Source organism: Ammodytes marinus (assembly GCF_949987685.1).
Source record: "Ammodytes marinus genome assembly, chromosome: 20".
Taxonomy (NCBI): Eukaryota; Metazoa; Chordata; class Actinopteri; order Uranoscopiformes; family Ammodytidae; genus Ammodytes; species Ammodytes marinus.
The window spans coordinates 13,646,518-13,674,162 of record NC_137224.1 but is presented as its reverse complement, the minus strand read 5'-3'; the positions used below and the strand labels follow the sequence as shown (position 1 = coordinate 13,674,162).

At 44.4% G+C, this 27,645-nt stretch overlaps 1 protein-coding gene across 1 annotated transcript; it reads left to right on the top strand.

The window, feature by feature from the left end:
• Positions 1-27,379, top strand: LOC307266509 (SH3 and multiple ankyrin repeat domains protein 1-like; the record flags this gene model as incomplete). Its single annotated transcript, XM_080048547.1, is given in 28 exon segments — positions 1-27; positions 29-538; positions 3,720-3,923; positions 5,279-5,350; positions 5,438-5,546; positions 5,748-5,899; positions 6,373-6,540; positions 6,847-6,888; positions 7,562-7,678; positions 7,784-7,861; positions 9,155-9,221; positions 9,486-9,661; positions 9,820-9,953; positions 10,926-11,065; positions 11,416-11,523; positions 12,099-12,177; positions 17,490-17,572; positions 17,742-17,866; positions 19,788-19,923; positions 20,107-20,187; positions 20,821-20,847; positions 20,943-20,999; positions 21,466-21,587; positions 22,167-22,290; positions 22,401-23,986; positions 24,032-25,692; positions 26,121-27,020; positions 27,305-27,379. Coding segments are annotated over 28 exon segments (7,137 nt in total). The 3' UTR covers positions 27,357-27,379.
• Positions 27,380-27,645: the final 266 nt, after the last annotated feature.

Sequence of the window (27,645 nt, the reverse complement as noted above, 5' to 3'; positions counted from 1 at the left end):
ATGTCACTCAGCCCTCTCTGCAGTGACCTCGGCACAGCAAAGGATGCTGGGCAATAACGAGCACTTTTATCCCGGTCAGGATGACAATGATGGGGAGGATGAGGAGGAGGAAGAGGAGCAGGGAGGAGAGAACAGAGCAGGGGAAGACGGAGGTGACACGGAGAACGGAGGGTTAGAGGGTCTGGAGGAGGAGCAGGAGATGACGAGAGGACGAGAATCCTGGGAAGGGAAAGGTGGCGAGTTGGTGAAACCGGCGGCCATCGTGGTCGGAAGACAGAGAACAGACCGGACTCTGAGGCCAGGCAACCGAGCTGTTAATGTGTATATGTCCAATCAAGCACAGCCACATCATCAGTCGGCCAATAAGCAGCAGCATCATGTCATCGCAGCCAATCAGCAGCCTCATCACTCAGGCCTGAACGCACCGCAGAAGAGACGAGCTATGATGGAGCGTAGCATGACCACGGCCGCCCCGCTGGAGGACACTTACCTGACCATGATGGTGTTCCGCATTGGAATTCCTGACATCAAACAAACAGTAGGTGCATGTTCTAATCGAAGACACTGCGGCCAAACACTATACAAAGATTTCAGGAAAACAAAAAACTAGTTCCTTTTTTGATTCGAGTTGAAACTTATTTAAACCTACAAAATGAAGAAAAAAATATATAATGATTCAGAAAAGTCGAACAAGACAAAAAATTTAGCTAACGGGTCAGAAATTTGTGAGGATAACTTTCTTTTTTTTTAAGGAATGAACTATCAAACTTAACTGAGGAATTAGTTTAAGCCAAGTCTCTGGTATGAACAGTTTAAAGTAATAACTATAGAGCAGGCCACTTTACAATTGTAAGGCATGATGCATTTGGCTTATGTATTTACTGTTTCAGATCCCTTTGCAGGAAAATACAAAACTAAACTAGTTGAGAGTTATCATTTCTACTAGAACTGTATAAAATGGGAACCTCAATTATTCAGTCCTAGAAAATATACTGGTAAATGTATGGCAAAAAGGTTTAGGTACACAACCCCGCTTTTACCAAGTGAGGCCCATCAGCTTGCATATCAGGCAAGTGCTGTTTTCATTCTCTATTTCTCTACCCGGACTTTCTCTTTGTTGTTTTTTTAAGCTCGCTCTGACTTTCCTAATAAAAGATGAATGATTGGATATTGTTTCCCCTTTAACTATTCTTAAATTACAATAGAACATTTGCTGCAGTGTTGGCTCTATGGTCTGTTTAAAATTAGTTGCTGAAAATAACCCATGGGTACTCGATGCATATAGTTTTTTTTTTTACATTAGCCAAACAGTGTTCACAACTGTACAAGCACATCTCTCATTTCAAAGCATTTCTATTCCTTTCATCCCATAAGCCCAGGGACGATTCCCACAAGGAAGAAGGGAAAAAAATACAGAGCTTGACTTGTGTTGAGAAACCTGTGAGTGCAGACATCTTCAGTCAACAACACCCTGTAAGCATATGTCTTGGGTCAGGTGTGGTCATTATGAGTTTCCAAAACTGAAAATAGTATCAATTCACACTTGCAGCAGCTCTTGGCTCCACTGTTGCGGTAGGTGAGAATTGGCCAGCCCACAAACACACACGCCACATCCAGGTGAGAATGGGTGCCCCACTGTAACCCCTCCCCCCCATCTTCTTTTCTCCATTTTCAACTCCCTGAACATGCCGATTGTTCCACATGTCAGCTAATCTGCCCTCAATATAACTGTAATTGCTAATTATCCGAAAGGTTTTTTAATGAGTTTGGGGAGAGCTGTGTAAGTGAATGAAGCTGGAAAATTAGGAATAAGTCGAAGGCGTCTATGTTGCTCTAAGGTCTCAGGCATCATATTCGGCTCTGCACGCCGCTGACAAACTTCACAGCTGAAATGTTATTAAGATGGATTAAAGGCTCAAAGGAGAGTGAGTGATTATTAGGAGCTTGTTAAAAAGAATGCGGGAGGAAATGAGTTGTTATTAAGAGAGAGAGGTTGGGAATGAATCAGCAAAGAGGAATTTACACGCGTTTACAAAAAAACATATTATTGCACAGTGAAGGTGTAAATAACTCTCAGGAGTGGGGACGAGATCTCAGAAAATCATTGCTTGTATAAAACCGAACAATGGGGGTTGCCTCTGTAATATACAGAATAAATTACATTACACACTCTCCCAGGGATTAGACACTTCCTCTCTCTTTCACACACATACACACACTGTGGAAAGATAAACACTGCACTGCACAATCCCACTCCCATAAGAACGCACGGACACATACTGCACATACATACACATATTTTACAGCTCACTTATAAACATGCACACACACGCACACAAACAAACACACACACACATCCACATCAAGTGGTTTACCTCCCAGGGACCACCAACCAATACATTGCTACGGCAACGGGTGCCTGCCTTCACTAATGAACTGGTTGCCATGCCAATATAGTTGGCTACACTACAAATAGTGCAACCTACTGTATGTGTGTGTGTGGGGGAGGGGGGGCTGTTGATGGTGGGGCTCCAGTGGGGCAGAGGGGACATGGAACTGTGCTGAGCTGTGCAATTTTACTTACAGTTCTCTGAAATGGAACAATAGCCTGAGTGCATACATCTCATCCAGGCCTCTCAGCCCTGTTGTCAAAGCCCCAACTCCCGGGCGTGCTGTCCTTCGGCTCCAGATTTTAATAAGAATAAGACAAAAAAAAGATGTTCTTACTGTGGAAATGCAAGAAAAGCGAATAATAAGAGGAAGTGGCCAGTGCACAAATCACCGTGAAATCTAGTTAGGCATACCACGTACACAAAATACATCCAAGGTATTCTTTCATTGTGGCCTTTGAGTCTCTGGTGTATCACACACTGACATACAGTAAGAGCCAAAATAGGTTTTCTATCTGCTGATTGTTCAGCAGAAACCTTCCATTATGCATGAAGAGATCAAGGAATAACAAAAGGGAAATATTTATCCATAGCGTGGAATATTTACTTTTCCACTGGGGGAGTAATGGGAAAGTGTGAAAAGAAATGTGAGCCAGAACCGACTATCTCAATAGCACACACTTTTAAGGACATTGTACTGATTGTAGGTCATCTTACTTCCATGAAAGTGACAGATGATTAATTATTTAAAAGTAATGCATTCATATTCCACACAGCCCACATTCTCACAGATCCTTCATTCACCAACTGAGGTTAAAACCCCCAAGCTATATTAGCAATCCATAAAGATGAAATGCAATTGGCCAGATATTTAACCAAACTAACTACATGTTGTATTCATATTATTGTGTGAGACTAATATCAGAGAAACATTAATTAAAGCAAGACTACGAAAGGCTCCCCTTGACCCTGCAGCTTGACCCAAATTAATAAAATAGATTGTTTTAGTGTTTTTTTTTCTTCGATTTCCTCTCAAAACACCAACATGGAGGTGAGTGGCCATTTGTGTTGTGCTCAAAACATTGAAAAAATCTCTTTATCCCCATTGATCTGGATAACCCACAAACTTTGCTGTTAAAAGTTTAAAAGTTGTTGTTATTATTAACCATAAATTGCTATTATTTTTGCCTCCAGATTAGGCGTAGGTTAAAATAATTCAATATTAGCACATATCCAACTTTGATGCCTCACTGCCCTGTACTGTGTGTGTATGTGTGCTGTGTACTTGCTTGTGTGTGGTGTGTGTGTGCGTGTGTGTTTGTCTCTCAGAGGTGTGTCCAGTTTGACCAGGACTGCACCGTGTGGAATGCTAAGCAGCAGATCATCTGCTCCCTCAGTGAGTCGCTGTGGGACGTCTACAACTACGGCCTCTTCCAGCCGGCTGGAGATGGACGAGATGCCAAGTTCCTGGAAGAGGAGCGGGCACTGCAAGACTACTCTCAATCCTTTGAGAAAGGGGTGCCTTACCTGGAGGTATGGAGGTGGAAGTGCCATAGCCAAGTATCCCTTTAACACTCCCTATAACTTTTTGAACAGATGCCAGAGATGAATTCTGAAATCTGAAGTATTTATGTATTTTGATTTTATATAGTATACTATAACGGGGTAATCTGAGCCACTTTTTGCATTTGCTCCCCTCTAAGCGAGCTAAAATGATTTATCACTCAAATGTACACATGTCCCATTAATTCAAGATGTTACCTAGAAAAGGGCATTAGCAGACATTTTTCAAGACAAAGGGCAGTGAAAATATGATTGTTTTTAAAAAAAAGTTGTCATGTGGCTCACTTTACCCCAGCTGTGGGGTAAACTGAGACAGACCAGAAAAATCAAGGGGGTAAAGTGAACCAGCTGGGGGTAAACTGATCCACTTACTTTTTCCACTCTGAAACTACCATAACAACACATATTGTAACAGTTAGAATCCTGAAAGCTAGCCACACATGACATGACAACTGTGGCACTGCATCTTGCTTTAAACCTTCATGTTCATAACTAAAAGTAAAAACCACAAAGTTCAGCAGCATCTGCAGACAAATTACTGTATGAGTAGTTTTTCAAATTTGAATTCCCACATTCAACAACATTAAAGAATTAATGAAAGCCCTTAAAAAATAATATCCACATCATGGATTTGAATTGCATTCTGTTTATTATAACCTACAAATTAGATCAAATGTCTCCACTTCTTTGGGAATTGGGCTGTGAGAGCCTGAGAGGGCGCCAATGTGAAGTTGTTATGCTGTGATTCAATTATCTTACAGTGCCCTCTGGTGGATCGGTTTCTGTAAATGTACATGAGATGGGTGTGGCTGAAAGAGTATCCTGCACTCAGTGTTTGGCTTCTAACCAGAGTATTTACATTCTTGACAAGGTTCCAGATTAGGAAATGTCTGTGCACTGATGAGGCCTTGAGACTATATTCTGCTCCACACCAGAATGTATGAGTGCATGTATATATTACATGGATGATGCCATTTTGAATCATGTAGGTGATAGAATTGGATCAGTACAGTATATTATAAATGCTGTTGTAGAGTCATTTCTAGACACCTAGTTCTTGTAGTGTACCACCAAATATGCACATTTTTGTTCCATTGTAATTATTAAGCCAAATTGCCCCAATTATCCTGGTCAAACACACCTCTGATCCTCATTTATTATTTAAAAATGTTCACATTGTAAAACACCATCTGAGGTACAGATTTGTAGCACAAACAGTAATATTTTTGTCATCCCTATGTATGCTTTCATTGATACTCTAAACTACAAGATGCTGCATTATAATGAATCCCAGTTTTTCACACACATTCTTTTCTGATCCTCAGTTTAGGTACAAAACCAGAGTTTATAAGCAGACAAATCTGGATGAAAAAGCTCTCTCCAAACTCTGCACAAAGGTATTTCTCTCTTGTCTTATGAAGATTCAATGAATATCATCATTTCCACTCACTGACAGCCTTTTCCTTCCACTCTGCCATCCTTAGGCCAGCCTGAAGAAGTTCCTGGAATACATTCAGACCGGAACAATAGACAAAATGGCAAAAATCCTCGATAAAGGTCTTGATCCTAATTTTCACGACCCTGATAGTGGAGGTGAGTTTGCCACAACACTCTGCATACTGGATCTCGGTATGGAAATTGCATTTTTGACTTGATTCATTCTTGTCTTTCAACTAAATGATTTTAGAATTGGTCTTGAGTGATAATATCAAATACTATAAGTGGATCTTCTGATGGGTTTGACCCTTCTTACCTGTCATCCTTCCTGATCCCGACCCCCCTTCCATTGATCAGAGACCCCACTCACTGTGGCTGCGCAGTCAGGCCTGTCGGTGGAGGGCCTCAGGGTGCTGGTTCAGGGCGGCGCCCATTTGGACTTTAGAAGCAGAGACGGCTTGACAGCGATGCACAAAGCTGTTAGGGCTCAAAGTCACGGTGGGCTGCTGGTAAGGACTTTGAATTAAAATCAAATGCATGCAGATCACAAAATTAACTCAAATTTTCTTTTGTAACAATTCGAAACAATTTCCATTTCCAAACAAAGGATTTTTGGTAGCTGCCTCATATTGCTTTCAACAAACACAAATCACAGCCACTTCCTCAGGTGATAAACTTCTTACCATGACTTGCCTTTGTAAAAGTTCTTCTTTGCCAGGAAGCATTTATTTGGTCTATCCCTCGCTTCAACACGCAGGATAACATTATCTGGTAGTAAAAATTAGATCATCAGATGTTAGTTAATGAATCTACACAGATTTTATACAGAATGATACAAAGTCTTATACATATATTTATTTGAACCTGAAAATGTTAATCACAATGACTTAGGGTTCTTAGTATCTTTCTCTCTTTCTCAGTTTGTCTATATACAGACAGAATAATATGCAAAAAGCAATGCTTTTCTTTTGTCTTTTGCCAGGCCCTCTTGTCCCTCGGAGCGTCTCCAAACTACAAAGACCGCTGTGGCCTGTCCCCGCTGTACCACACTGTACTGACAGGGGGCGACACTTCCTGCTGCGAGACCTTGTTGTACTACAGGGGAAGGCTGGGGACAAGGGACGAGAATGGCTGGGACGAGTCCCATCAGGTACCGATTGAGAGTGTAATCTTTTTAGATGTATAATGAACTCACAGAATACAAATACACATCTATCTACCCATTGATTCCCATGTGGTTTCATGGTTTCCTTTCATATTTTAATGTCTAACATCTTTCATTTTTGTCTGTCATCATGTAAACTTAATGCAATGCACCAACATTTCCCCATGTTCTCTGTGTGGTCGATGTCATGTACCATCGCACTCTGTCTCTGCATTTTTCTCATGCTCTTCTCTTCTGTGCCTTCCTCACTCGTCTCTCCATTCTCTCTCCTCCTTCTCTCTCTCTCCATAGCACAGGGATGAAGAGGAGTTTGGAATGGAAGAAATACATAAGGTACCATTCATGCTAACATCCCATCGCCCCCCGCCCTCCTTTCAGAAGCAAAGGGCTCTGAGGAATGTGACATGATATAATAAGAAAATGTAGATACAGTATAGTGACCGCTCAGTATTGTGTTCAAATGGGGGTTCATCTCAAGCTTAGTCTCAGTTCAGAAAGAGCATTGGATATTATCTCTTTCCTACTGTACGTGTGCATTGACGACACAAATTCTCTGTGACATTCTGTTCAATTTGCGTTTGTGCTGCGAGCCGGTTGTCATGGTATTTTATTTTAGTTTTTGCCGTGCTGTTTTTTTTTCTTCTTTCTTTACCTTCTACATATCTTGTGTTATTTTAGTCACTGCAGAAAAATATGAGGAAACCTCACAGGCAGCTGAAGGCTCCTTTCTGTTGTTTTAATGTGTTTTTGTTTCCTTTCTTTTTCCACCATGGTGCAATATAATTGGCTCTGACCTGTTTTTCTGTTAGAGTAATTATGGATCTAAAAGTGGATGTAAGACATATTGTTCCCTCTTCCTTCTTTTTGTTTGTGTTGTGAAATATCTTGTCCCCTATTCAGCCTTATTGTATTGTGCTAAAACAGCCCTAAAAGAAATCCCCATCTTCATTTTATCTCTGATTCTGACAATTTGTGGATATTTCTATCACACTCTTGACATGGAAAGGCTTGCCAGAATGGCTTTGCCCAGCACTTGGAGCACCTGCTGTTTTACGGGGCAGACACCGCTTCTCAAAATGCCTCAGGGAACACTGCGCTTCACATTTCTGTGCGGTACAACAAGGCAAGTATGGAAACAGATCCCTTGAATGATACTGTTATAACCGTAATCATTATGCTGGTTTTCCTAGAGGTGCTAACCGATCAATCTCCCTCTCTGAACCATCAGGAAAGCTGTGTCCGCGTTCTTCTGTACAGGGGAGCGGATAAGGAGGCAAAGAACAAGCACGGTCAGACCCCTGTCCAGGTAAATAGTTGAACTATCAATTACAGTTTTTCTCAGTTGCTTTGGTGCTTTTCTCAGATCAGAATGAAAATTCTCATAACTATTAGTTCAACCTCCACAACATTTAGTCATTTGAGCACATCATAGTAGCAATTTCTCCTTCCTCTGAACAAATTGCAAATGCTTTTGGACATGTATCAGTTGCTTTCATACAATTCTCTGCTGTTTTATAACATTGTCATTTGCTTATGTCATGTCAGTCAAAATGAACTATACTTATGGATGCTGAATAGTCGTTCCCAATAAAACTAATAGTCTTCATTTCATTGCTTGAGTCATTACATACAAAATTGTTGAACTAGTTATCAAATTCTGTCAAGCAAATTTTATACCTTTTCTTTATCATAGATACTTTTCTCGCTGCATTGCAAGGGATAATATCCGTTGTGATGTAGATGAATATATGTGGCCAAAGAGCATATACAGTAAAAATGTGAAACATACGTATTCAGTGTCTTGTATTCACTTACTCCCCTAACTACAGCAATGTGTAACTTTACTGTCGTTCAAATGGCTGTACAAGTAGTGTATAGTGCTGTCTTGAGCATTTTCAGGTAGTGTCACCGAGTTCTGACCTTTTTTTGCATTGGAAAACACTGAGAGAATAAACTGTCATAATGAAAACATGACAAAGCCATTTGACTATCTTGTTCATAAACGATGGTGTCAAGACTTCTCATTTTGATGACACTGGCAGTTTCATTGACATGAATACTTGCTTTTGAGGAATAGACTATCCATTTTGAGCAAGTGACTTACTTTTGCAGGTTATTCACTAGGTTTTGCAGTTTGCACTAATTGTTTTGAGAAATGCACTAACTGTTATGCAAATGTTAATAGTGATGTGAGAAAAGCACCAAAGCGACTGGGAAAAACTGTAATATATCATGTTTTCAAAGTGAAACTGCATTTGTATGGATGTATGGATAGATAGATAGATAGATAGATAGATAGATAGATAGATAGATAGATAGATAGATAGATAGATAGATAGATAGATAGATAGATAGATAGATAGATAGATAGATAGATAGATAGATAGATAGATAGATAGATAGATAGATAGATAGATAGATAGATAGATAGATAGATAGATAGATAGATAGATAGATAGATAGATAGATAGATAGATAGATAGATAGATAGATAGATAGATAGATAGATAGATAGATAGATAGATAGATAAATAGCAGTGAGTACATAGCTAGAACAATTGAAGTACACCTCATTTTGTTTGTATGTTTGTATTCGCAGCTAGCTGTAATGTCTGGTCACTTTGAACTCGGGGAAATCATCAAAAACCACAAAGATTCTGACGTAGGTAAGCTCGCATGCCAACCTTTCTCTTATAAAGGGGGCTTTCAAGTGTTACAATCAATTCCCAGCATGTATGCTCTATCGATCTGATGACCATGACTATCAGGTATTTGCCCCGTACAATCTCCCCTTCTTCTTCCCTTAAAATCGACCTAATATCCTCCTCCATTTCATCCCGTTGCATTTCACTGGCCTTCGTCACCTCTCACTCCCTCTTACTCGTCACCTCCAAACCCTCTCCTGTTATTCTCACTCACCCCCTCTTCAGTGCCCTTTTTGGAATCACCAAAGTACGTTCCCAAGCGAAAAGAGAGCATCTACACTCTGCCTCTCCCCTCACTTCAATCCCACCCCTTACTGCGCGCTAACAGCGATAACACCATGACGCAGTCCGACCCTCCGGCTCTTCCCAACAAGAATTCAACCAACCCTAACCCTGCACAGGTATTGAGGACAGTTAGGCGGATGCGTGTGTGTGATCTTTGTCATGTTAGATTGTGCTTTGCTGATGTCTCCTTGGCTTTCTCAATCATTGACTTATAGTAAGTTACAGGTCCAGCTTTAACACACTGTATATATGTGATTTGGGTGTGTTTCCTCAGGGCCAGCGGAGGGCCTCCATAGGCATGAGAAGCTCCAGCAGCCCCAGAACTCGAACTCGCTCCCCATCCAGAGGGAGAGGAGGAGGCCAAAGTGATACGGAGGAGAGGCCCCGGCAGACAAGAGGCAGACAGGGGTAAGGAGCACGTGAAGGGAAGATACACTGAGTATATGAAGAGAGGGAGAGTGGTGGGTTCTTCTTATACTGACTGGATCCTTTGAGGCTATCTACGTATAAACAGGGTCACTTACCAGCAGCTGTATGCCCAAGAAATTCTATTTGTGTCTCAGTTGCATACTGTGGAGTATTTCTAACGGCAAAAGATTTCCCAAATGTGATGTGTGGTATGGCATAACATGTGTTGACTACATTATTTAAGAATGTGCGCTAACATTTTCTACTTAGCGCTAAACATTACCTAATGTTGATGGGAGAATATTAGTTTCGCTGGTAGTATTTGACAAATTAAAATGTTAAACTTACACTATTACTTACTCCTCATCCATCCTGCATTTGTTGAGATATTTCAGTCTGGACTGATGTGGTGGAGTGACCATCAGATCAGCATTGCTATCCCTGGAGCTTGGCATGCCAGCTTGTGTGGCTAAAAGTATACTCAAAAAATCCTTGGTAACACGAAATGTATGGTACTTGGTATTTGTGACGTTTTCTATATTTAAATTAGTGATAGTATTCTTAAGTAGCGGCTACTTACTTACAAATGCTTTACATTATTTCCCATTGTTACTTTACTCATTATACTATATAACTACACTTTATTAATTGTATACTATATATAGTATATACAGTATAGTATATAAATATATATAATTATAGCCCAGAATAGAGGCACACTGACTGTGTTTGAATTGTTAGCATTGTCTATGTACCTGACATATAATATGCACTGAATGCCAGACATTGGTAGTAAATACAAGAATGCAGAACAAATTTGTACTGTTGGTATGACTAATTAGTATGACTCAACCACTGACTCTTATGTAGCCTCTAAAGCTGTGTGCTGTCTCACTTTGTCACACTTGTTATTTCCACAGGGTGTAACACGGTCTTATCTCTCTTTATCACTCTCTCTCTCTCCCCCTGTAGTGCGACCTCGGCGGGCAGCGGGGGAGGTCAGATGAAGCGCATGTACAGTGCAGTGCCGGGACGGGTGTACGTGGCCACTCGTTCCCACTCTGCTAGTGGCGACAGAGAGTTGTCAATAAGCAAAGGGGACAAAGTTAAAGGTGAGATGGTGCCAAAATATACAAATGGTGAGAACTAATCTGTAGATAAAAACACTGTTATTAAAAATACACGTATGGCATTGGAACTATTTGACAGACAATTATTAAATTCATCAATGAAAATGTTTTTAGGAAGAGAGGATCGTAAACAATAAATGAGAAGAACCGGCACACACATTCAGTCATCACAAAGCAATACATAGCCATTCACAGTGGATTGTACAGTGTTATTTTGAGTGCTATTGTGCGTTACACCATTAACTGCCAACATTTATTTCTATTCATTTAATCTATGACTACTGTATCTATTTGTCTGTCTATTTAACTGTCCATCTCTCTCTTTCTGTCAGTGTTGAGCGTAGGAGAGGGGGGATACTGGGAGGGAACAGTCAAAGGTCGCACTGGATGGTTTCCTTCAGACTGTGTGGAAGAGGTGGCGGGTCCCAGCAATCGCCCAGGTAAGACAGAACTAGTGGGAGCGTCACCTTGGTATTGTGTGTGGAAATCTTATTCTGTCAATGGCGGCTTGTAAAATAAATTTGAAAGTCTGGTGCACAAAGGGATTTTGTTTTTCTAATTATGAGTTTGAAAGAAAATCTGTTATTGATAATAGAGATTCATTTGATGAAGTTAACAGTGTCAATAGGTGGGTTAACAAGGCATTAGAAACAGCACACAGAAAAAAACAGCAGAGAAAGGGGCTTGCTGAAAAATGGGATACAAACTCCCTCAGGCTGGAATTATCCTTTAAGTTACTGTGACACCAAGCACGTGTCACCCTCATGTTAACCAGCAGGCCCTTTCACAACAGACAGTGGCACACACACAGCACAAGACATTCACCTTTCTCCTATTTTCCCAGCTGCAATGTTCACGCAGCGAGCGAACCATATGGCACGTGGTGGACACAAAAAACAGGGTGTACATACAGTTTATTCGATTCATTTGTGAATAAAGATACGAGAGGGAGGGTGTCATGACGGAAGCAGAGAGTTTCAATTGAGCATATGTTTTGGCTGCTTGTGCCTTGCAGAGACGCGCAGCGAGAAAGCCAAGAGGAAGCTTTTCCGTAACGTCACCGTCGGAGCCTACGATGGCACCGATGGCCCTAGGTAAGAAGACAAAGAAGTGTCAAATATGGGGATGGATTTGTTTGTCTTTCTGGCAATGTGTCAAACTGTCCTCAAATTCTCTCCAAATGCATGCTGGGACAGGCCCAAGTTCCTTGCCACCCCAAACCGGATACCAGTATAGAAAATAGAGTAATAAAGCTATTATTACACCTGAATGGCTGCAGCTTCTGATATCGTTCTAGCTCATGTGGATTGGCACAAGAGTGTGGGCAGCAGCTGAACTGTCTGCCTTCTTCTTTACAACTGTAAGATAGGCCTGCGAGGCCAGTCTAGGTGACAGAAATAGTTGACACGCTCTTGTTTTGCAGGTAGCAGGAGGTTCTTGTGCATGTCGTTTCACCTATTGTTCCCTCGTGACTTCCCTGTGTGCTGTATGTGTCTCTTTTATGCTGATCCTGAAAAAGGTGCTTGTTCTCTATTGTTTTGCTGTGTGAGCACGACAGCGCTGTAAGCAAAATGGCCAGCCATGTCATTTCCAGCGCTGCTCCTTTATGGCTCCACCAGACTAACACAAATGTCTCTTTTATACCTCCGTCCACATGGCTCTCTGTCCTCTCTGATTGCTTGTTTGCAATGAACAAAATAATGGCTTAATTAGAGGTGGTGGTGGTGATTGGGGGGGGGGGGGGTTAACTTTACTTCTCATCCTCCTTGGCATCTGTCAGAAGCTGCATCTTAGCCCTGGGCAGCTGCAACTGTGTATTATGAAGCTTATGCATGTTTGCTTGAGAGTTAGCGTGCATGTGTATAGACCTGTGTGAGTGTGTGTGTGTGTGTGTGTGTGTGTGTGTGTGTGTGTGTGTCTTTGCATGTACATACATCATCCTTCTGATGAGTCATGAGCATGAGGCTGAAACACTAAGCTTTGGTTATAGGTCCCCGGGCTAGAGAGAAGGACTTACCAGTTACACACACTCTTACTCACTGTGGCTGACATTAAACTTGTGCTGAGCAGCTTGCTCTGTCATTCAAAAAAGGTATTTACTTTAATGCCACTGCGCCTGTGTTCTAAATGGTAATAGCAGCCACCGGGGTTATATTACCTGTGCTAAGTTGGTTAAAGCGTAATTGCGGCACTGTGGTGAAGTGGTGCTCAATTAAGAGCAAGGTGATCCAGAGTGTGTTCCCTCACTGCAGGGATAATGTCAATTACTATTTCAGAGAGAAAGAGAGGGAGAAGAGTGTTTTTCTCAGCCTGTGTATTGATGACAGCTACGTTTTAGAGGAGAAGAGGGATCGGGTGGAAAGTTTGCACATTTGTGTGTGTGTGTGTGTGTGTGCGTGTGCGTGTGCGTGTGTGTGTGTGTGTGTGTGTCTCTCTCTCTCTCTCTCTCTCTCTCTCTCTCTCTCTCTCTCTATATATATATATATATATATATATATATATATATATATATATATATATATATATATATATATATATATATATATATATACATGTATGCATATCTGTGATCCACCAGTCAGTGGATGTGCAAATGCCAGCACTCTCTCTCCCTATGTTGCCTTACATTTAGACCCATCCCCCGCATCCTCACTCCGCGATATCAGCAATACAGTACATATTCCCTATTTTGAAACCCTCTTCCTGTCATGTTCCAGCACACACACACACACACACACACACACACACACACAATCTAAACACACTCTCCCTATTGTGATAATCGCCGGTGTTCTCTCTCCCTCTCCGTCTTCCCTTCACATTGCCTTTCTCTTGACTGAAGTATGCGGGGTGCACACCACCAGCATGCTGTCTCTCTCCATCTCGTTCCCCCCCTCCTCTCTCTCCTCCACTCTCGCGGCTCTCTCCGGCTGAGCTCTCGCTGAAAGACTGGGAGGAGGAGGAGGTGATGGTGGAGAGCGCGCACCAGAGAGAGAGAGAGAGAGAGAGAGAGAGAGAGAGAGAGAAGAGGGGGGGTACATGGCAATGGGGGGATGCGGAGAGCGAGATCTCTCTCTCTCCCTCTCTTCTTCGTGGCCGTCACTGGGCCCCAGAAACAGGAGCGTGTGGTTCATTTACAGGTAGCGGCTGTTTCCTCATTCATTGGCTGGCTATGGATGTGAGGAGAGGACAATGGAGAGAGGGGAGAGGTAGATGATGCTATTGAGAGGCCGTGCCTTTTTTTAAAGACAGACTAATAAGCAATGTATTCTGTTTGTGTGTGCGTGCGTGTGTGTGTGTGTGTGTGTGTGTGTCTCTTGAGTGTGTGTGTATGTGAGCGTGTCTTAAATTCGATTTTCCCCCTATGCATGTGAACGTACAGGGAACGGAAGTGGCTATTGAATGGAGACTCTGCAGCATGTTTATTTCTGTATTCCTACCCGTGTGTCTCTGAACGCATTGTGTGTGCATGAAAGGGAGCACATATTGTTGCGTTTCAGTCAGACATTGTGAGTGTATGTCATTCCCTTTGAGTCATGGTTTCTTTAAGCAGATATTTTTCATTCACCGGGACTTTGCATTTATCCCTGTTCCTTCACAAATGCTACTGTCACGTCCCATAAAATCATTCAAAATGTGAGGTTTATTGGTGCAGAAGGATGAAAGTGAGATCAATGAGCGACAAGAGTGCGGTTTTTCTTTTACTCTGGAGCTCTTATTGGAGATACCGGTTGTTTCTGCCCATCTGTGTGTGTGTGTGTGTGTGTGTGTGTGTGTGTGTGTGTGTGTGTGTGTGTGTGTGTGTGTGTGTGTGTGTGTGTGTGTGTGTGTGTGTGTGTGTGTGCATGCAACTATATACACTGAATAAAATATATGTGGTTTTTACATATGTACGTCACAGGGCTTGATTGCAGTGGGAGTATCTCTCCTGTGCATATATATATATATATATTTATGTATATGTACTGTTCATCTTTCTACCACATCTCCATCCATCCGTTTTCCCTTAACATCTGTCAAGTGCCTCACTTCTGGTGTGTTTATTGACCCCACATCACAGCCAGTCTATCTGCATGTACATTCAGCAGATGAATGGTTAAAAAGGTACCTTTTTTCTCAGTAATTGTGGATGGAAGAGAGGATGACTCAGGAGGGTACATAATAACTCTGCTCTCTACTCTAGTAGGCTTCCAGTTTCATTGCAGCCAATTTCAAAGAGAGAATGTTTCCTACTAGCCAACAGAGATTTACCAGGGACGTTGGTGCTTTTCGTGGCCCCTTATTGGCCAGGCAGTTGTGGTCAATGTGGCAATGGGCAAGTTGAATAGTTGTAAGCATATAAAAGGGAATGCAGTGTGTTACTGCAGGCCAGCAACACCCTGGAGGGACCAATGCAGACCATGTTTCCTGCACTTGTAGAATTGGATGGATGAGGAGCCCGATGGATCCGTCCACCCACTCCGTGTAACTTTGATCCTCAGAGAAGGAAAGCATGATGGAGGACAGGGTGAGAGAAAAAGGAATGAGGTGTGAGGAGCAGATGGCTGGAAGGCGGCCGTGCGTTGGCGAAACAGTAACATTGATGGAGAAATCACAAGGGATGGACCTCAGTAGGGGAAACTAGCTATCGTCTGTTCAGTGCTAAAGTTACGGCTTGGTGTCGAAAGTCTGGATCTTCTGTGCCTGTAGGCCAACGCTTATGACACTGCTGAACCTCTGTGATTCCGAAGCCATGCTTCATTACATGCTCTGGCTGGATTGGATAACACAAAACCATACTTGATATGTACAGTGTGGAATATAATATCATGATTTTATTTTTGTGTTAGTATCAGTATACACCCGTCAGAATGATGGGGTCCTCTGCCATATTTGCCACGTTTAAGAAATGTAAGTCTGCTTCCTAAGTCCTGAAAGTAAACTCAAATTTAGTTTTTCTGAAATGATACATTGATATTTTGCAGGTGGTTACACGGCCAAGTTACTTTGAGGAATGCCTGGCTGCAGACCGTATTGCCAGGCAGCCAATGAAGTGGTAGTGTTTAGGTTTGGGTTACAGATACCTAAGGTTGGATTAAGCGCCACAGTTTTGGCTTTGGGTCTGCTGACTCAAGCGAAGGGGGAAGAAATTTGTATGCTACTTGAGAGCAAGCAATGCCTGAAATATTGAACTCTGGGCCAAAAAAACCTTCCACACACAATTCACCCAAACTTTCCCTTTAAGAGTGGGAGAGACAAAACACTGTATTCCCAGTGGAAATTATGTCCTTGACGATTCCCACCATTTTTGAATGCGTTATTTTGGCAATTAAGCTATCACCATAAAGAAAGCTATTATTCTACTGGGATTCTAAGCACGTTCGCACACTATTCAGCCCATGTAGGAAATCAAATACTTTAATTTGTCAATTGTCAGTTTGAGTTAAGTTGAGAAGCGCAAACTAAAACAAAAAAAAAGTATCTGCCTGCCGTAGAAATATCTGGAAATTCCTCTAAAATCATGCAGCTCTGTTAAAGCCCCAGGCTCTCCAACAGAACTAGGGTGAAGTGACATTGTTAGAAAGTCAAGTCCAGGAATGAGTCATGAGATGTAGCTATGTGTGGCAGTGTGGAGTCCATTTAACCAGTCCTATATTGGAGAAAGGGTTGTAAAGCAGCTTGGCCCACAGTCCAAGACATGATAATAGAATAATGAAGGAGCTTGCTGGGTCAGCTGTTACACTACTCCAACAGTCTCAAAATAAGATTGCATCACCAATGTCTGCGATTGCTTCTCCGCCTTCCAAGGCTGTAGTCTTTGAGCAGAGGAACTGTTTGTGGAGGGAGATTAGAAGCCTGTCTGACTTCTTCTTGTTGATAATTTGAAGTGTCATGTATGACCGGTAGTGGTGTGCTGGAAATCGGTAAAGCAGTATTCTTTAGCAAAAGCAGCCAGAGGCAGTGGAAGCTAATGCAGTGATTAAGGTGCATTTGGAAGTTTCCATTATCGGTGAAGTGTATGTGCACATTTTTCTAATGTGTCGTTCCCCCAAGCCCAGGGCTTGTCAGCTCTAGCTGGATAAGTCCATAGTATGGAATGTCATCTCATATACACTTCCTCCTTTTGTGACACTAACGTTACCCCTGCCATCAACCTCTCTTGTGCACCAGTGTATATATTTTTTGTATGCCATTCTCAGGCCAACCTATCTTTTGCTGCAGTGTGATTTCATAATGTGATGCAGTATAGCTGTTTTCCACACTCAGAAAATGCTTTATTTGCATGACAATAAGACTTTTCTGTTGCTATAGAAGTCATATGGCTTTCTTCCCCTCCTATTCTCTCTATCTTTTTCTCCCTGTCTCTCCATCCCTCTTTCCCTCCCTCCCTCCCTCCCTTCACTCCCTCTTTACTCTCTGACTACAGTGACTACATCATTAAGGAGAAGACAGTGCTCCTGCAGAAGAAAGACAATGAGGGCTTTGGCTTTGTGCTTAGGGGAGCCAAAGGTGAGCCTCTTCTCCAAACTCACCTAATCATTTTCTGTCTCTACAGCTTTCTCAGTCTCACATGTTGTTCTCTCTCTTTACAACCTCTCCATCCAGCCCTCATTTGCAAACACATGTCCTTGTTATCTGTGTCCAGTCGTGCTCACCATTCTTGTCTTGCTCTCCACAGCTCAGACTCCCATAGAGGAGTTCACTCCAACGCCAGCGTTCCCCGCGCTGCAGTACCTGGAGTCTGTCGATGAGGGGGGCGTGGCCTGGAGAGCCGGCCTGAGGATGGGGGATTTTCTTATCGAGGTAAGGACTAGAGGCATACGGGACTAATGTGCAATCCTAACACAGTATGGAGGTCCTGAGTTTTACTTAGAAAACACATTTACATTTTTATTCTAATATCGCGAGTGCTTTATTCTACTTTTGAATGCAACAGGTGCAAGCTGAGTGTTACAACCTTGTATATACTATCTATGGTTACAACTCACTGTGGGAAATGTAGGAAATTAAGAAGATTTAGATTTGGCAGGCTAGACAGAATTGGATAAATCAAAAAACTACACTGGGGTGGTAGGATGGTGGTAGTGGAAAGGTGGCCGACCTGTAACCATGAGGTTGCTGGTTCGATCCCCGGCACCGGACAGGAAGGTGTTAGTTGTAAAACTAGCAGAGGCTGGTATGACGTCTATAGTGCCCACCATCTCTACCATTGTGTCCTTGAGCAAGACACTTAACCCCAAAACTGCGCTGTACTGCGGCTGACCCTGCGCTCTGACCCGAAGTGTGGGAACTTGAGAGGGGATATTCGAAAAGACAAATTTCAATGTAACCAACCATTGACTAGTAAAGTAACTTAACTTACCTATGATATATCAAAAAAAACTACACTGCAACGTAAGTTCGAGGATGCACTGAACCTGACATGTGATTGATATCTGCAGGCTGGACAGCAGAAACACCTTACAATATACTGCAGTTGTAAAGTGCCTTTTTGTAAAACATCTGAGCTCCATTTACTATGAAAAGGGCTGCTGCTGTTTTCATTGAGTTTGATGATGTGCGTGTAATCAGGGCCGGATTCACAAAGGCTCATTAAGCAGTCAGCATCTGGACTGCACCTGGTACTTAACCTCCAGAGTTTATCAGGGCAAATCAGATGTGGATTTTTATGAGGTCACTATGCTCAGGAAAGACATGATACTGTTGTGACCTTGGTTACAAAATATTTACCTAACTTTAGCCAACTGTACCTGAGGAAAACTGTTACTATTACAACAAAGCATATTCATGGTAAACAAAAAGAGAAAAAGTATAAGAAAAATGATAGACACAAAATATGCTCATTGTACACAGGTAGAGAGAGTATGTTTATGCCAATTGTTCAATGGTGTTGAATATTCCCTGCAAAAACTGGCATAAAGCATGATTTTGGCGAATAAACCTCTAATAACATGTCTCCTCCTATTATTTGCGCGATCCTACCTCAAATGTGCATGCACAAGGATAGAGGCACACCCTGCAGATAATTGAAGCGTGAACTGAGACTTCAGCCTGCTGCGCTTCATAAAATACAGCAGACTGCAAGGCTTCATCCAATCTAGCCCATAATCATTTTATTTATTTTTGTGGTCATTGTCTGGCTGTAGTTTTCATATAGGTTTCTCAGTAAAATGTATAACGTATTTAGTACGTAGTATATCGGAGTCAGAGTTGATGAGAGGTTGAGGTATTGCCACTGTTTCTCATTAGTGAAAAACCAGCAGTTCATGTAGCAAAATTCTGGGCATTTCATATCTTTAAAAGTTCCCGTATTTTGCCTTGAAATATGGCGATTGTTAAACCTCCATTAAAGCTGACACATACTGCTGATTAATATTCAACCTAATATGAGTCACTTATGTAGCTGCCTAAGCCTTTGTAACTGTGATTTACTGTAATGGCTCCCTGAATAGCTGGTGCAAAGTTATGTTTGCTTAAAGAATAATCTTAGAAAACTGTAACATGATATGCCAAACATTGAAAAGCTGCATTACCAAAGTGACCCAGTGGTCACAAGTGGATTGTCATTAACTCTAATTTTGTTGTTTCTGTATTTCTGTTCACTACTTGTAAAGGGAATTTTTTTTTTTTTTTTTGTTAACATGTTTGTTTCATTTAAAGTGATATTCATGCAACATATCAGCTCATCCTGCATTCAGTCATTCCGTGTCTTTGTGCCTGTCAGGTGAACGGGCAGAATGTGGTGAAGGTCGGCCACAGACAGGTGGTCAACATGATCCGACAGGGCGGCAACAGTCTCATGGTGAAAGTTGTGATGGTTGCCCGAAACCCTGAACTGGAGGACACTGCTCGTAAGAGAGGTAAGAGTCCAATTTTCCTCGTACGCCATTTCCAACCGTATGTTTATGACGATAAAGCTGATTGCATGTTTTGCATGTTTACACCTTAAAAGCCTTCACAATGTGGTTGTCATTGGTGATGGTGCATGTTTATACGAGAATAACTAAACATTAAGTTTGCATTTGGCTGGCTTCCCTTGGCAGCCCCGCAGCAGACTAAAAGACTGACTCCTCCTGCCATTGCCCTGCGCTCCAAGTCAATGACATCAGAGCTGGAAGACATGGGTAAGATGATAGCGGGGGACAAAGCATTAAATGCAAGGATTAGAGAGAGGGGGAGGTCTGGAAAGAAAAAGCAAAAAATAAATTAGATTTTGAGTCCTACACAGTTTTCTTCTGGGGGGTCAAATTTGACATAACTTTTTGGGTGGGTTAGAAGCTTCTCTGCAGGATGTTTATACAGTATCAAATAGGGAAACACAGCATTAAATATTAACCGAGAGTCAAAGCAATTATCCACTATAGGTGCAATTATTATCAATTATTTTCATTTGCATTAGTTTGATGGGGATTTGGATTTATTTGGACTTTTGCTGTTTTCTTCATAGAAGAAAGGTGATAATTCAACAGATAACAGATATAAAAGCTATTTAATGTTGTTAAATAATACTTGTCTGATGCACAAACTGTTTTTTTTTTTGTTTTTGTTTTTTTCTGAACCAAATGTGCTGCCGACAGTGGACAAAGGTGGGAGAATCATGGATCTCTGTGCTGTCATTATCATTTTTGTCCCCATCACCATCCCGTTCACCACCATGTCAGTAATGTATTTCATCCTTTGATCTTCTCAATACACACATGAGGTCAAAACAGTTCTAGTCACACCTCCTTTGTTTTCCCAAATTATGCATGCCACAGCTGCCTCTCCGTGGAAAAAGAAAGCAGGTGAATATCAGCCTTTATCATTAGCCCTATCAGCCCCTAAGCCTTAATTAAAAGTCAGCCTGTTTGATGCTCTTTTTTTCCTCCTCCTTCTCCAGAGTACGAGTCTTCTCTGGCTCCTGATAAGAAGAGGACAGTCTATCAGATGGCCCTAAGTAAGAAATCACTCCCACCACTCTTGTCTTCTGTAAAGATGATTTTTTTTGTAACCTTGAGAGGTCTCTTGAAATCCTCCTTTTTTTGTTTCTGCCTTTATTTAAAGGTGGAGTCAGCGATTTTGGAGATCAATCGTCAAAACCCTTTTTTCAATCAAAATCAGTGAATATCTCTCGTCACGATCTGCTGCCTGTACGTACTTCTGGTGTTAATACACAGCCTAGGCTCTCTAAACGGGTAAAAAAAGGATATGTAAACAAAGGTTTACATATCCTTTATTAGCACTGGATTTGTTTTTCAGTGCACACACAGTATGGACAGGTGGTGGATTGTGAGGAGATATTCATTCACTGATTTTGAACAAACATTCTCTAGACTCTACCTTTAAAGCACCTCTCATTTAATCTCTCTTTCCTCTCACATTTCTTTTCTGCCATTTGCCTACTCTTTCTGTCTTTGTTTTAGATAAACTGGATGAAATCTTGGCCGCTGCCCAGCACACTATTACACCAGACAACCAGGGCCAGAGGGGTCACGGAGGCAAGAAGGACCGGAGCAAGAGCATTGTTCCTAACGTCTCCAATGAGGTACCGTTTGGATTGGGAAGGAAGTACTCTTACTTTTGGACCTCACCATAACATGGGGTTCTGCTGGTTTTTGGAACTAAATTTCCATCCCTGAAAAATATTAACATAAACTGAGCCAATACAGACCTCTCACCCAGCTCTGATACACCAGATTCACATATAAAACAGAGCTTCTCCACTGCTTTAGGATGTAGAACATATTTGAGTCTGCAAGTGACTAATGCTAGCAAGAAAATGTTTCCTATCTATTAAGCAGCTTGGTCTTTTTTATAGCTGTGTGTTTCGCCCTTACTGCTCTTGAAAGATTGACAATAGACAACCCACACCAAAACATTTTTTTTAAATGTGAGTCAGGTTGTGTCCATTCATCCACACTCTGTTGCTTGCCTGACACACTAACACAAGGACTGCCCTAGTTGTTCTGTCTAGTTCTGCATTTATATACATTGTATCAACTCAATATAGATTGTACTGCTAATGTTGGCTTGATTTGATTATATCTGACTAAATGTTTTCTCTCTTTTTCCCCTCCCTCCTTTCTTTCAAATTCTCTTTTGCTCCCTTTTCAAACCACTGAAGCAACCCTATGAGCAGCAGTCATCAGTGAGTATGGTGCAGCACGGACCGGGTTTTGGCTACAACCAAGCTCATTTTCAACCAGGTCACGGTCAGCATGCGGTCATGATGCGTCAAAAATCTATTGGTAATGGCAATCGTAATGAAAATATTTTTTCTCTGCTCAATATACAAGTTTCTGTTTTTCTTTTGTTTTTCGAAGTGTCTGTTGGTAACCGCCTGTGTCCTTGCTCTCAGGTGTAACAGAGGAGGAAAGGCAGTACCTCCACACACCTTCTATGAAGCTTGCTCGCAGCCTGTCAGTGCCGGGGCCGGAAGAAATCCCACCACCCCCTAACACATCCGCCCCAGAGCCGCCTTTATCCGCAGGTCCTCACCCTGGGCGAGGGCCTGCTATGCCCATACCCCCTGTATCTCAAGCCCACTACCAGCTCCACTCCCAGCCCGGTCAATCTACTCAGGCAGGCTGGGAGAGGGGGGGAGGACCTGGTGGAATTAACCAACAGGCCATGGTCCCCACGCTCCGCAGACAATCGGAAGGACTGGGCACCAGGGAGCCTGAGGTTCCCAGGAGAGGTGCGGGCAAAATGGGCGGGTTACGGAGAGGTTACAGCAGCGCCACGCCACCGACAAGCGCTAAGCCTAAGGCCCAACAGCAAGCGCCACAACATCTCCCCCATGCGGCCAATCGGGAGCAGAGCGGAGGGGTTCCCAGGGGGACGGCGAGGAGGGGCGGTCGAGGAGGCCTGACAAAGCAGTCAAAAGTGGAAGACGGGCTTAGACAGCACAGGGGAAAAGGAGGCGCGGCCAAAGAGAAGAGCTCCATCGCCATACCCACCATCATCGTCAAAGCGCCCTCCACTAGCAGCAGCGGCCGAAGCAGCCAGGGGAGCAGCATGGAAGCAGAGCCCGCCCACGACGCGGAGGGACACACCTCAGTAGACGCGACCTCAGACAGCCCAAACACCAATCTACCTTCTCCGCTCACCCCCTCGCCACCTCAGCCCCCTACCTCCTCCACCTCCTTGCCTTCGACCACGGTTGTTTCCCCCCAACAGAACTTGGAACACATGGATTACACTTTGACATTTAGTTCGGCCTTCGGGGGAGGGGGAGGAGGAGGAGGAGGAGGAGGAGGGGCGCGCAGGGAAAGGGAACGCTTCCGAGACATGAGAAGAAAGAGCGCTTCTTTCTATCTGTCGTCTGAGGAGGACTTCCAAGGAGAGGCAGGCGGAGGAGGAGGAGGAGCAAATCAGGGAGGAGGAGGAGCACTCGGGACACGAATCCAGCCTTTACAGGGCTCACAAATGGACGTGCCCTCCCCTCGGCTACGACCCTCCAAGTCTATAGACGAGGGCATGTTCTCTGGAGACAGCTACGTCCACCATTCCAGCAGCATGCCCCCAGCCTTCGGCCTGCCAGAATATTCCTCTCCCGTGCTCGGTCAGGACGGCCAGCCCAAGTCGGCTCCCTCCATGTATGGCGCCCAGCCCACCACCACCTTCATTCACCCTCTTACAGGGAAAGTCCTGGACCCTTCGTCGCCGCTCGGCCTGGCCCTGGCCGCCAGAGAGAGGGCCCTGAAGGACGACCGCAGGACTCGCAGAGAGGAGAGACACTTTGGTCGCCAGCTTTCCACGGTGGGAGCGTTTCCCACTCCTATTCAGACCCCAACTCCTTCCCTTTTCGCTACCCCCACCCAATCTAATTACACTTCCCCAGTGTCCCTCCACCTGAGCTCTCCCACCGCCACCACCTCGCCTGCGTCCTTGAGCCGGCCACAGTCGCCACGAATATTACGTCTGGGAGGAGGAGGAGGAGGAGGGGGAGGAGGAGGGAGTGGAGGAGGAGGGGGAGGAGGAGGGGGAGGAGGTGGTGGGGAGAGGACAGAGAGAGAAAAGGAGGGAGGGCCCAGGGAGGGTCTAAGGGTACGCTTCTCAGAGGACAGAACTAGTCAGTATTCGACCCAGAACTACCCGCAGAGCCCCAGGGAGAGAGAGAGAGACAGGGAGGTGTACGACAGCAGGCCCGCTCCGTCCACACAGCCTCCGCCGCAGCCGGCTCCACCCCGCAGACCTTCCTTTCTGCAGATGGAAAACGCTCCCAACACCGGCTACATCCCTCAGTACACGGTCCCCACAGCCTCAACGCATACACACCAAGCTATGGAGCAGCAAGCAAGAGCAGGGGCAGGGTCGGGAGCGGGCGGGGTTCTAGGACTGATGGTTCTCCCTCCACCAGCTCCCTCTATAGACGTAGACGACGAGTTTGTTTTTGCCGATCCCTTGCCCCCTCCTTTGGAGTTTGCGAATGGGAAGAGAGACCGGGTCCAGGAATTTTCTCAGCCACATCAACAACACCGGAGTCAACACACTACTGCTGCTGCTTCTGCTTCTGTTGCTCCGCCTCCCGTGCCCCCTCTCCCATCTCCCAGGCCCTCGAACGCTCCCCTACCCTCGTCACAGGGCGCTGACTCCGCTGCCTCCAGCCTTACCTCCTACGACAGCGAAGTGGCCAACCTCACGCAGTCGGCTCTCTCTCCGTCCTATCCGTCCACGCAGATATTCACCACCACCACCGCCACCACCACCTCTGCTGCTGCTTTGCCTGCCACGTCGCTACACAGACCCCAACCCATGTCCCATTCTCACCCCTACTACAGCAGCTCCAACGAACCCTCGCTAAGCGCTCACGGCCCGGCCCAGGACAGAGGCACGGCCGCCCTCACCACCACAATGACCTACGCTACCACCACCATGACAGCCACTCCCGCTGCCTCGACCACCACCACCTCACCGTCATCCTCAGACTACAGCGTCATCATGGCCGGTCCCAAGACGGGGGGTAGAGCCGCTGACAGCACTCATTACTCTACCAGTGGAGACTGGCAAGATGCTGTGGTGGATTCTGGGATTGAGGAGCTGGACAGTCACAGCAGTAGTGACCACCACATAGAAATGTTGGGACGGGGAGGGATCGGAGACGGGCGCGGGGGTGAGAGAGGAGCTGAGTATCAGGATCCTTGCACAACCTACTCAGGTGGGCAAACGTTTGAGGTGCACAGTGCCAAACTGGCAAATCCTGTGTTTCCAAAGATGACCCATTACAAGGAGGGGGGTGGGAGGGGTCTGCCCGTAGCCCTACGTAGGCAGAACAGCACCAACCCTGCTCCGTTGCAGCTACAGAGGCAAAGTCACCCAGACGATCCCAGGATGGACGGAGCTCTCGCAGATGAAAGGCAGCGCAGGCAGAGTCGATCCAAAATGGAGGATGGCTTTAGCTCTGCTCTGGCCGCCTGCCTAGAGAGGCCCATGGAGCCTCGTTCATTGGGCTGGATTGAGGCTGGCGAAAATGACCTAGGCGGAGGTGGAGTGCAGAGTTTGGTTTTGGAGGGCCGCAGACTTCACTCACCTCTTTCAGGCGTGAAAGCCAGCATCATCACCGAGCTGAGCTCCAAGCTGCAACAGATGAGTGGCATGAAGAGCATGGATGACTGGAGCCACACTCCAAAGTCTCCCGCCGTGCATAGGTTTGTTCATTTTCATCAACCAGCCCTTGATATTAACAGCCACATATTATGCTCATTTTCAGGTTCAAAATTGTAATTTGGGTTTTCTACTATCAACTGTTTTCATTGTGTAGTGTCCAAAAAACATTATATTTCCCACAGTGCCAGTGGCTTCTCCCCCTGTGACATCATATGGGGGGAAAAAATCCAACTGGGGTTTTTGAACACGGGTTTTCAGAAAGGTGCAGGTGGAGAAAAGAGAGATTGTTGTTTTTTCTCATACTTTGGGAGTATTGAGTCACACCAGGGACCCATAACAATGTTGAAAAACCATGAAAAAGTGCATTTTTCATATTAGGTGAACTTTAAAATGAAAGTGTGCATATCTGCTTCTTGGTACAAGTGAAAGTGAAGTTCATAGGTTAATTTTTTATCTCTCTCTCCCTCAGGTATTCTGCGGACTACACAGATGCATTTCACAGCCCGCCCTCTGGCCGCTCCACCTCGCCATTACCCACCTCTTCCCCGCAGCATCGTCAGATCCTGACACCAAACCTGTCAGCCACTCCTTCTGTCGCCCCATCCCCGCAAGTCCCCAATCAGCGCAACTGGACTCGCTCCCCGTCTCCACAGATGCCTACCTCCCCCGTTCTTACACACCCACCTTACTCCCCGACCTACAGCCCATATCCGACATCACCGAGCAAGCATCGATCCAAGATGCGCAGACAGACTTTCGATTTCCAGTGCAGTCCCACTAAGGAGATGCGTCCCTCGGTCGCCCGGCGCCGCGCTCCCAGTCCCCTTATCTATAACAGTGAACAGCCAAACCCCAGCCCTCCCAGACCTTCCTCTCTCCCTATCCTTCCCACTACACCAGTCTACAGCAACCCCTTCGACTTCCCCGGGCCCCTCACTCCTCCATCGCCTGGCCTCCCTCTTGGAGAGGCCTACAAGACGTCGACTCCTCCACTGTTCTCACCATCTGGCATCCCGTGTGCAAACCCCCTACTGGTCTCCCGCTCTCTCTCCCCGACCCATTTCCTCTCCGGAGCCTCCTCCCCCATGCACTTGCCCCCCAGCCCGTCCTGCCTCAACTACCCCCATCTCACCCCTCCTCCTCCAGCCAAACCCTTTGCAGTTAAGCCCCTGCCCTTCTGGACCAAGTACGACGTGGCCGACTGGCTGGCTTACCTAAACCTGGGCGAACACAGGGAGCGTTTTTTGGACAATGAGATAGACGGATCGCATCTGCCTTCACTCACCAAGGACGACTTCTTGGACCTGGGAGTGACACGCGTGGGACACCGAATGAACATCGAGAGGGCGCTGAAGAAACTCACTGACAGGTGAGGGAGGACTAATAGACTTTGAACACACATAGAGACAACCGGGTCACAAAGACAGCACCGGAGGGTGAAGGAAAAGTCAAAAGTGTCTCATTCCTTCAGTACAAGTTAGCCGGACCATCCCCTTTTTGTTCACAAGATGTATATCATTTTATAAGTTATCTCATCTTCTCTCCATCCCTTTTTTTCTTTATTAACCTGTTTAATCAACATGATTTAGTTTGCTCTGTCTATTTCACATCCGCCCATCCTTATTCTTTTATTTGCCCTCCCTTTCTCCCCAGGCGGCTCTCCTCCCCTTTGCATGTAACTACTTCTCCCCGAGACACAGACTGACAGAGTGACGAGGTGATTCAAAGGTGAAAGAAACAGTTTGACAAAGATGAACAATAACAGAAGAACAGTGGACCTCAACAGGTTGTGTTCAAAGGACTAAGGGCTGGATGTGTGGGGGAAAGGGTTTTGTTGCAAACTTTCTATACGTTCTGAAGAAAATACTGTTTAGGTATTGAAATGTTCTGGAATGACTCTTGGCTCGAGAAAGGCTAAGAATAAATTAAGAATCTCATGAAAATGACGCACTAAAATATACGTTTAAAACTTTTGATGGACAGGCATTTAATTA